The sequence below is a fragment of the Orbicella faveolata genome, unplaced genomic scaffold (genome assembly GCF_042242905.1).
Source record: "Orbicella faveolata isolate gen_17 unplaced genomic scaffold, um_ofav_v1 contig_47, whole genome shotgun sequence".
Taxonomy (NCBI): domain Eukaryota; kingdom Metazoa; phylum Cnidaria; class Anthozoa; order Scleractinia; family Merulinidae; genus Orbicella; species Orbicella faveolata.
In genome coordinates, this window is record NW_028301577.1 from 11457404 (window position 1) to 11468129 (window position 10726).

The 10726-nt window shown below is 35.5% G+C and overlaps 1 protein-coding gene across 1 annotated transcript; it reads right to left on the bottom strand.

Annotated features, from left to right (window-relative positions):
* Positions 1-2230: 2230 nt before the first annotated feature.
* LOC149097157 (melatonin receptor type 1C-like) lies at positions 2231-3662 on the bottom strand. The gene has a single exon (XM_089279663.1). It carries the CDS (start codon positions 3474-3476, stop codon positions 2481-2483), a length of 996 nt encoding a protein of 331 aa, XP_089135789.1. The 5' UTR covers positions 3477-3662; the 3' UTR covers positions 2231-2480.
* Positions 3663-10726: the final 7064 nt, after the last annotated feature.

A 10726-nucleotide genomic window follows, 5' to 3' on the forward strand; every position in this document is an offset into this window, starting at 1 on the left:
TCTGACTTAGATGCGCAATTGCTTTTAAACCTTGTCGTAATAAAGACTATACAGAAAAAAAACTTTCAGCGAGTAAAATTAGTTTCTATATTGATAAAGGGAATGGGCCGCCAATAGTTGGCGATTTCGATAAGAGGATTTTGGGGGTAGTGTGTTAACACAGTGGAGTATACCGAGTAACATATCAACTGTGCAAAAGATAGAAAATCGATTTTCATTTGAGCATCGTTCATCGTTCCGATGGGAACTGAGCCATCATTTGTCCGTGATCAAATTTTTACGCTTTCTAATTAAAACCAGGCGTTTTGAAAATGATTTTTACTCAATTGTTATTCATGTAAATCTAATACATTATTTCTATAAAAGCATTTACGCCGAGACTCTTCTTAAGACAAGGACAAAAAGACCAAAAACAGTTCGGCTATATCATCTTAAAAGATAAACGGAATGTGCATTAGAATGATCTGTAGGATAAGAATGGAAAAATATCGATAAAACCTCCTTTGAAAACCTTGCGCACCTAACCCCGAAAGAGGCGGTTAGCCTTAACAACTGTCCCTTCTTCTGCTGGTTCGCCAAATGTGTCCATGAGGGGTTAATTGGGTATAGTCGAATTGCTTGAAATGAAATGCAACGGAGAAAAAAAAGAAGGAAATTAAACAAAATCACTATAGTCTACAACATGGATCGTCCAAATACAAGAACACTTATGGTTTAGAGCGTTTGTTTTGGTGTCTATCTATTGAATACTAACCTTACAGATTTTCGTTTCTATTAGAGCTTCAGCTGTCCTTAATTGTTTCACAAAGTCAATAAATCCCCCATCAAAAAAAAAAATCTCTCGTCGTTTCTCCACCGTGAAATCAGTAAAAAATCGAAAAAAAAAAAAATCAACAAGAAACTCGAATGAATGTCTAGAGGTTTTTAATTGTTAATTAACAACACATTTTGGTTCCATAAAGCCTACAAAACATCGAACGATTAAGCCCTGTTAATGAATGAAAAACCTAGCAGGCAAATACTATCCGTCCTTAATTAAACAACCCTGCAGGTGCAATTTATCAGTGTTATTTGGTTACTTTCACTTGTCCGGCTGACTCGCAGACTAACTAGGATTTTAATTGGTCGAGCGAGGCGGAAGGCAACAAAAGATGTCAAAAGTTGTCAGGGAAAAAGCTAATCAAAGTTTTTTTTCGGATATACGGCAAACGGTGGCAATAACTGTATGGTTTTGTATGAAACAATTATGTATGAGATAACAGTTTTTTAGCAAGTGGGCAGTGAAAAATTTTCCTGCAATTTTACTTGCAGAACATCTTATCCTTTGTGAGAGTGAAAAACGTTTATTTTTTTTATCTTATTACATGAGCGAAAATTATATTGATACAGCTGTCGTCTTGAGTCTTTCTATGCCCTTTGCAATGCCGAAAAACTAAACCGACGGCAGTATGCCAATTTAATATTAACCTGAGTTTCAAGAAACAAACGTGTTTTGTTATTAGTTTCATAGTAAGGAATGGCGCCGGAGAATATGAACTCCTTCATTTAATAAAATAACTTGAAGATAATAATGTTTTTTTTTTTAATTGCACAGGATACGCCGCAGTTTATTTATTAAACGCAAATAGATAAGAAAATTTCGAAATTCATCCAGTATTTTCAAGTGAAAAACGTTTAGTATTTTACACATTTTTTTTTTCGTGATTTGAAGTTGGTTTTACCTCCGATCTTATCAACAAGGCTTAGATAACCCATTATATCAGACGTTTCTTACTCCATCAAAATATATTGGCTGTAGATTCGCGTTAATGTTAAGAAATCCATGAAGTAAGAGTGCAATTTGAACTGTTGCCATGGAAACCAGTAAGAACTAAGATAAATTACTGATATCACAAAAAGACTATTGATTGGTACAGTGATATCTCCTGCAAATCTTTCCCGACGTTTGAATAAATTTGAACCGCTGTTAATCGCTCGAAATCGGGTCAGATGAGATTTTTAAAGTGAATTTCCCATTAGTTTTGAACAAGTCGATCATCTGGCTTAAACAAAGAAGTAAAACTAGTATGTATTCACTTGACGTTAAAACTGACTTTCAGGCTCGAGCTTTACTGTATATTCCAAACAAAGGCTATTGCTTGGCAGTAACGTGGGAAGATAGGCGCATCATTATCATTTTTAGGAGGATTTCAGGTTTCAAAATAAAAGTAAAAAACAAGAAGAAACAAAATTATGCGTTTCACTCTGCAGTTAATAAACTGAACTTGATCTCTCCGTCTACAATATACGTACTACGACCAGGACATGAGCGTCCCTTTTTATAGATTCAAATTTCAAGTTAATCTTATCGTTTGATTTCCACGAGACATCGATCATAACTAACACATCCTGATAGGACATCGATTAAAACTAGGATTGCCACTACCATTTAAAGACTCTTATCCTCTTGCAAAGTTAATGTTTTTCGTTCTTAATAACGGTTAAATGTTTCTGCTTGAAACTAGTGCACGTTCAGCCGTGTTCGATGAACCAGCATTCTCACTCACGTCGATACGTAGCGTATTGTTTTTTCGAAAAATTCCTATTAGTGCTTGGCGAAAAGCTTTGCTTCGCACCCAGTAAACAATTGGATTCACAACCGAAGTAAGCCCCACCGAAAACGTTGAGAGCATCCGTGCAAATCGAGGAACATGCAAAGGAGTGAACATTAAGAAACCTAGGAGAATTGTGGGAACATAGCAAATGGCAAATAGGCATATTACGATGAAGATCGTGTTTGTTAGTTTCACCTCTTGTGCGTTTATTATTTTCAGCTGCCTGGAGCTCGAGCCTTGGGCAAAGAGCGAATGGACTCTGCGATTTCTTGTTTTCATGGCTTTGAAAATTTTTGAATAACAAGTTACGATCACCGTTGAGTTTACTATCAAGAAGACAAATAGGAACATGTTGTACGATGTACTGGAGCTGTGATCGTGAATGCAGAGAGCGTAGAAAGGCTCAAACTGATACCGTCCCCATCCGACTAGAGGTGTACCGGCGAATGCAAACGATGCAACCCAGACAGCTGAGATCAAAACACAAAGTGTTTTTACTTTAAATATTCCACGATGCTTGACTGGATGAACTGTGGCGTAATACCTTGTAACACTGGTGACGGCCAGGGTTAAAAGACTGCAAGAGTAGGAGAGATACGTTTGAAAAGCCTGAAACTGGCAAACGCTTCCCTGAAAACCCCACGCGCCGCTGACGAGAACGGAGATGAGAAGTGGGAAACTGGCCGCCGCGTTAAGAATATCAGCGGTGGCCAGATTCAGCAGGAGGAAGTTTGGTACGGTTCGCAGTAGCTTGTTTCGATAAATTGCCAAGAAGACAGTAAGATTACCAGCTATCGCCAGGAGCATGAAAATGGTGGCTATGCCTGACTCTAGAAGCACCAGCAATGTTGAACGAGGTGGAAGAACCACTGTCCCGTTCATGACGTTATATATTCAGATAAAACAGCAGCCAGTATTTTTAGAACTGATCTTACTTAAGGCGAATTAATCTAAATCTTTGAGATGATGCTGACTGATTTTAAGGAAGAATTTGTATTCAGTCGCCCTTGCAGAGCCAATAAGATTAAGATGACGCAACAAAAGGCGACGTTTGAGTAAACGAAACTGACAGCTTACGTCCTTTGAAGTGCTTGAGTAAACTCGTCGACCATTTCAGTAGATGAAATGCAGCGTGGGTTGGGCCAATGAATAAAATATGTTGATGGATCATCTGATTGGTCCATTAGCCACGCGACAAGCCCAAATATATGGCCGATTAACACTTATTAATATAAGTTTTGCATAACGCACCAGGATGATTGGTTACCTGAGTTGCGACAAGAATTTTTTGTCTATTTATTGGTCTTTATTTACGAAACAGTTAAAAACAAATTGGGATTAAAATTGGCTTGGGACATTTAGCGGAATTTTGTTTTTCTTTAATACGTGTCTGATCGAGATCCGCGTTGGCTGGGAGGGTATTATTCAAAGAAAGAACTCAGTCTAGGTTGTTATTAAGGAAATACTTTTCGTTTTGGTATTGTTCACAAAGACCAATTTTTTTGAACAAGAACCTAAAGGGAAAATGTGATATCTTAACAAATACATTAGTATGAAAATTAATTTAAAAAAGTTTTGAATGGATGAAGATAAATGAGGTGGTCAAATTAATGTTTGTTTCCGTTTGTTGTTTCCTTGGCATTGGCCTTGGGAGAGACGTACCCTAGAAAGCTACTGTACCCCTTTGTGTCCGTCTTTAAACGAATGGTGAACTTAATAGTCCGATCTTTTAAAACTTTGTTAAGAAATACGTAATTGGAGGTAAGATCAGTAACGTCGCTAAATGCATTGCCCTTGTAGAAATAACTGTATTCTCTCTACAAACATGTACCATTTTGCCTGACCCACCTAATAATAATAATAATAATAATAATAATAATAATAATGATAATAATAATAGTAATAATAATAAAATATAAGACATATTTATGCAGGGTGGCCATTTCAGTTATACAAAATGCTATCGATATCAGTATGGGTCCTGCGTAAAATAATAACTAATTAATAAAATAAAATATAAAATGTGCAAAAATTTAAAAAATCTATGCAAAAATCTAAAAATATAAATATAAAAGGAGATATAAAGACTAGAACTAAATCCATGACACAATTATTAAAAATGTCTGCCCCTTTGTAAAAAAATGCTCTTTTAGTCGATTCTAATTTAACCTTATCGATGACTAATTCATTCTTATTCCTTATTCCTTTGTAGAACAGACGGTTACGTGCGTTTTTTCTAAGCGTGTTACTTTGATGAAGGACATGGATAGTTTCCCCTGTGGAAATTAAAAACTTTTTCTGTGTTTTAATCAATTTCGCTTTGTCTTATGCAGTGTATGTTACAAATATGAGGAAATGTATGCATGTTCTAAATCAAATTAGTCAAGAAATAGGCTATAGCTAGTATGCATTACTGGCGTTGCATTCAAAACGTGGTGCAATTAATGTCTTGGGAAAGTTTTCTTGTGAAATTAAAATTTAGTTCGTTTTTTTCTTCATTCTGCGATTCAGTGTAAGCATTACACAGAGTCCTATATGTGCTAAATTAAATTAGTATTTTATGAATGCATGATTTAGGATCTATCGACTATAAAGTGAAACTAGATTCATCCATCATAAGCTCATAATTTTGCATTTGACGTTTTTTTGGTCTATAAATACATTGAAACAAGGGTAAGGGTGGAAAAAAATATGAATCTTTTATTCACTTTGTTAGCACTTTAATAAAAACAAGTAATGGACTGTTTGCAGGCCGTACGTCATGGTTAAAGCTATGAAAACGCCGGTCAGAGAAATATGTTTAATTATTGAAAATCGTGTTGAGACAACTGTCTGCCATCAGGTTATTTTGTGCTCAATTTTTTTTCTCTTTGTACTTGATAACGCTTAATCCAGTTAAAAATCAGTGATTTCGAAAAATGTCGGTAGCTGAGAGAGGGTTTTGTTGGTAAAGCCTTTAATTTAACGCAGTATTTTTGCGTGGAGAGCTAACGGATTTATTTCCCGAAAGCTTTCTTGACTTGACTTTTTGAAGTTTTAAATAGCGCCACGATAACACAAGCGAGTAATGCCACCAGTGTTGGCGTTAGCTAGATATAAATTTTAAAGTTATCTTATTTTCTCCACTTTGAATTGTCAACAATTGCCTTCAGTATCTTATCATTTCGTGGGTAGTCAATGACTTGTTTCTTCTTGTTATCCTCAAAACCGACCGATACCCTAAAAGGAATTCATCAAGAATACTCAATAACAATCAACTTTTATTTGTCTAAACGAACCAAAACAAGATCGGTCCAACTTAATGAAAAAAAGTTGACTACGTTTTGCATAAGAATTCATTCATCCAATTACGATGAAAAGGAGCAGAGTTTTAACTAATTTTTAAATTTCAAACGCGTTACTGTTTGCCATACATTATGTTTTGAGATACATATTCCGTTGAAGCCTTATTTTGCGTTCTCTGACACAAGCTGCGATGTAAAAGAGAAGTGGCACCTACTTCTTCCCACAGTAACTCATTTGCATTTTTGTTTTGCATTTGAAGAAAAAAAGTTTGCAAATCTGTTGTAAAATTCCGTTACAAATTTCCCCAATCCAAAGTGAACAAAAAACCTTGTAATGGTTTGAAATCCCTCGGGTTTTTTCAGGAAGATGTCAATTAGAACTTTTGGAAACTCGAGATAAACGTAAAGTTAAGTATTTCAAATACATGATTAGGAACTTTGTGGACTGAGCTTGAATTTCGCTGCGCACACTAGCTAAGACCGGTATTGCCAAATGTTCTTCTGTTAGATAAAAACAATATTCGTGCACGCTGAAAATGTTCAAGAAAGCACGGGAGAAAGGTTCCTTTAATTATATTTATCGATCTTGGTTGAAAGAGGAACTCTCCTGGGGAACCTCCTTGAACATTTGTGGTGCACTTTCGCAAAAAGTACTACGTGATCTGAATTCTGCACGTACAATATGTTCATCCCACCGTTTACATTTGTGTGTGATTTATTTCAAGAGAAATTTCCCGGACTCTTATAAAAAAGTGCTTCGATCAGATTGTTATATGTCATTAAGTGACAAATCAAGACGGAAAGAATCATCAAAACACAAAGACGTGAGCACATCCTACAAGGAATTCATCAGAATACTCATTAACAATCCACTTTTATATGTCTAAACGAGCCAAAACAAGATCGGTCCAACTTAAAAATGTTCACGACGTTTTTTTCATAAAAATTCATACATCGAATTACGATGAAAAGGAAGAGAGTTTTAACGATTTTTCCAATTCCAAACGCGTTACTGATTGCATGCCATGTGTTATGTCTTGAGATACATGTTCTGTTGAAGCTTGGTTCTGAGCTCTCTGACACAAGCTGCGATATGAAAGAAAAGTGGCCTCTACTTCCTCCAATCGTATCTCATTTGCAGTTTCGCTTTGCATGTGAAGGAAAAAGGTTTCAAAAAGCAAAAGCTTTATATTATCTTTATAATGTCCTCCCTTATATTTTTTCTTTACAAAGATGTGAATTAGAAGTTTGGAAATCTGAGATGCATGAACGTAAGGTTCTGTATTTCAAATACGTGATTCTGAACATTGCGGACTGATTTGAATTTCGCTGCATACACTAGTTTTGATCATTACCTATTGTCAAACGCTATGCTGTTAGATAAGAAAAAATTTCGTGCTCGCTGTAAACGTTCAAGAAATGACAAAAAGGTTTGTTTTTATGTTGATCGCTCTTGGTTGGAAGAAGAACTCTGCATGGTCTATTCTGGGGAACCCACTTGAGCATCTGTGGTGCACTTTCGCAAAAAGTAATTCGTGATCTGAATTCTGCAAATACAGTTTGTTTATGCCCACCGTTTACATATCTACACGATTTATTTCACGAAATATTTAACCCACTTTAGTAAGCGCTCCGATCAGATTGACATGCCTCTTCGGGACAAATCAATATGAAACGAATCAACAAAAAACAAAGAAGTACGAGCAATGTACAGGAAATGAGCTCTGTTTTGACGTCTGTGCACAATGGCCTAAGGTGGTCTGCAAAATAGCAACGTTTTCTCCTTTTTTCGAAGTTTTGAGGGAACAGCCTTTTTAATTTTCAGAGAAAAAGAAGTAGTAGTAATTAGGAAATACAAATCAACTTAAATTGTTATTTAGCATTTCGTAATTGTAGGAGAAATCAGAGAAGTTTAGCTAGGTGTAGATAACTTAAGACAAAAAAAATTAGTGTATGTTACTATTGTAAATAGTAAACAACAAGTAGAAATGATGTAATCACAAAAATTAATGCAATGCAATAAGAACAGTAATGTTTTAAGTATAGTTATGTAGAGTAATTAAAACAAAATTTTAAAAAATTGTAATTTTCAAATGAATGATTCAGTCCGCGTAATACTAAGTCGACATGCCAAATCGTTATCTAAAGTAAAGCTAGTTCGAATTGTACCAAAACTGATTAAAAATTTTATTATGAGCTCGAGATTAAAGAAAACAGAAATGTTAAAGTAATAGAAGTATGCACTGACCATTCTAGGGACAAAAATCTATACTTCATTTTACTTTCAGCTTCAAGCTAAATCAAAGAAATTGAAAACCTATTTTTTTTAATAATCTATACAATGGCTAATGAAGACGATTTCCGCTCTACATTCGAGCATTAAAGACAAAAATATAGTTACCAAAAAACCCTCATGGCATGGTAACATTTTGAATACTGTGAATCAAGAAGAACTTATCGAGACTTTAGTTCTCAAGCTGACCCCTAGAGAGAAAGATTATTTTGAAGTTTTACGTATTCTGATAAAATCGGACGTACGTTCAATGTCAGCTGAAAACAAAATAGCACACGCTTTAAGCATTTTTACGAGGTTTGATACAACTTTCTCGAGAATCCTTGAAAAAAAAGTATTTCAAATGTTATCGTGTTTTAAGGAGATTTTAGAAAATAAAGTTTGCACTTATTGCTTTAAGGGGCTAGGTCTCGCAATTTTAGGCAATTTCAGCTCTGATCAAATGGTCATAGAATTAATTAAAATAACACAAAAACGGCTCAAAACTATGGAAGATCTCAAACAAAACACAGGAAGGCCAAGAAGTGACATGGATGGACAAAACTGGAGAGGATTAAAATGGATTGCTTTTGGGTCAATTTGAAAAACGTCGGCCCACCTTTTTTCAAATTTATATCAGTTTATATCAAAATGTCACTTACACAGCTGGAAAATCATTCTCAATTGTTATGTGTCTGGGAAAAGAGGCTTACGGAAAGGACCTGCTATCAGTCCAGCGTTAGTTTCCTTGGTGAGTTTATCGTGAACAATGTCGGGCCGCGAATAGCACTCTTTAAATAAGAAGGCTCAAAAACTCGCCTCTCACCTTGGAAGTGTACACGAAAACCAAAGTTAAGACTTTTGCTCTGCCATTTTGACGTTTAGAGCTCATAATTAACAAAATTAAACAAAAATCGCTAGGCAGGTTTAGCTGACGGAAACATCTTGTGACATCTTGACGACGCACCACTGTTCTCTGGTAACACAACGTCTTTTTCTACGGTTTCACGGCTTTACAAAACATTTCGTTTTGCTGGCTCTCGACATGCATCGTTTTACAACTATTGCAAAGAAACACAAAGACGGCAAGAGAGTCACGTGACGCTTCAAACACTATCGCGGGGTACCCACGGGGTACTATTACAAGTCAAGTCTGTTCGGTTTCTTACTTGTAGTCTACCCGTGCGGGTACCTTGCGTCTATGTCGTAGTGAAAACCACACCTTGCGAATAATAGCATCTCATATTGATCAGACAATATAATTTTAATTTCCTTCTGTAATGCGTATTTTCTTTTAACTGTCATTAGACTATTTATTTTAACTGTCATTATTTAATCCACGCATGAAAGTATTCACACCTCGTCATTTCATGTAAACATATAAAGACAAAACCTACCATTATCTCTATTTCTAACTTAAAGGTGACATCAAAACGTCAATTTCTTGCGTTGATCGATAGTCATTGTAAAACAAACAAACGAACAAACAAACAAAACGTACGGAATTACAACAATAAAAAAATTACATCCTAATGATAGATTGCAGTTCATTTAAATATAAGTAATCCTAAGATAGCCCTCCTATGACTTTTCTGTTGGGATGTATCGCTCAGTTCTCCAAATCCTTGCTCTATTTCAGACCAAATCGAGTCGTTTTAGAATTGTACTTTGTTACCCGAAAACCTATATGACTAACACTAATCCAGCATCAAGAGGTGAACAAGGCTTTAACTTCTCTTCCAAAGAGCAGTTTTCGCTCGAGTGTCGAAAATGATTCGCATTTGTCAAGTGATTGGCTCAAAAAATTCCAGCCAAGTTTTGATCCAAACAGAAGTAAAATTTGATTTGACGACGCACGTTTTCCGGCGCTTCGCATCAGCTACACGTGTTTGCTCCGAGTGTTTATTGATTCAATGAATTGTCTGCGTCCTTTGTCATTGGTCAGAGTGATTATTTTGGTTTTGATTTTTATCAAAGTCGATTAAAAGCCGTTGTAAACGTGTTTTTCAATGCTTTTTGAGATTATTCGATGTCAAAAATGGTTGATAGAACGTTTTTCAGATAACCTCATTGAAACGTAATAAAACTGAAAGCAAATTGATGCTACACCAGTCAGGTTTGGCGTCGAGATCATAAACCCAACTTTTTAGTATGGAATAATATGTATATTTTTTATGCAACCACTTAGATAAAATGGACCGATAAGAAGGGATAAATATACGTTGACGTAAATAAATTCTCTTGCTTTTCTTTAAACCGTACCCAATTTGAGACAAGAGGACAAACCGATACCTGAAAAGACCAACATGAGAAGTCTGTAAGTTATGGCTCATTTTCTGACCAAAATGACTGTATCATTTGGGGCAGTGCAAAACGATATTTTTTTTTCAAAGAATACTCCCTAGTAATAGATATTACAAATAATATATTAAATACTTTGAGAAAAATATTATATATCGCCATGGATCCTTTGGTTTCTTTATTCCATTGAGAACTGGCACAAGATGGACTTTCGTGATGTTCATCTAATCACTGTTAAAAGTGATTCAATACTACTGAAAGGACTTGAGCGCATT

Bases quoted from the DNA above. Each gene is read 5' to 3' on its own strand.
- LOC149097157 (XM_089279663.1), bottom strand. From the start codon at position 3,476: ATGAACGGGACAGTGGTTCTTCCACCTCGTTCAACATTGCTGGTGCTT.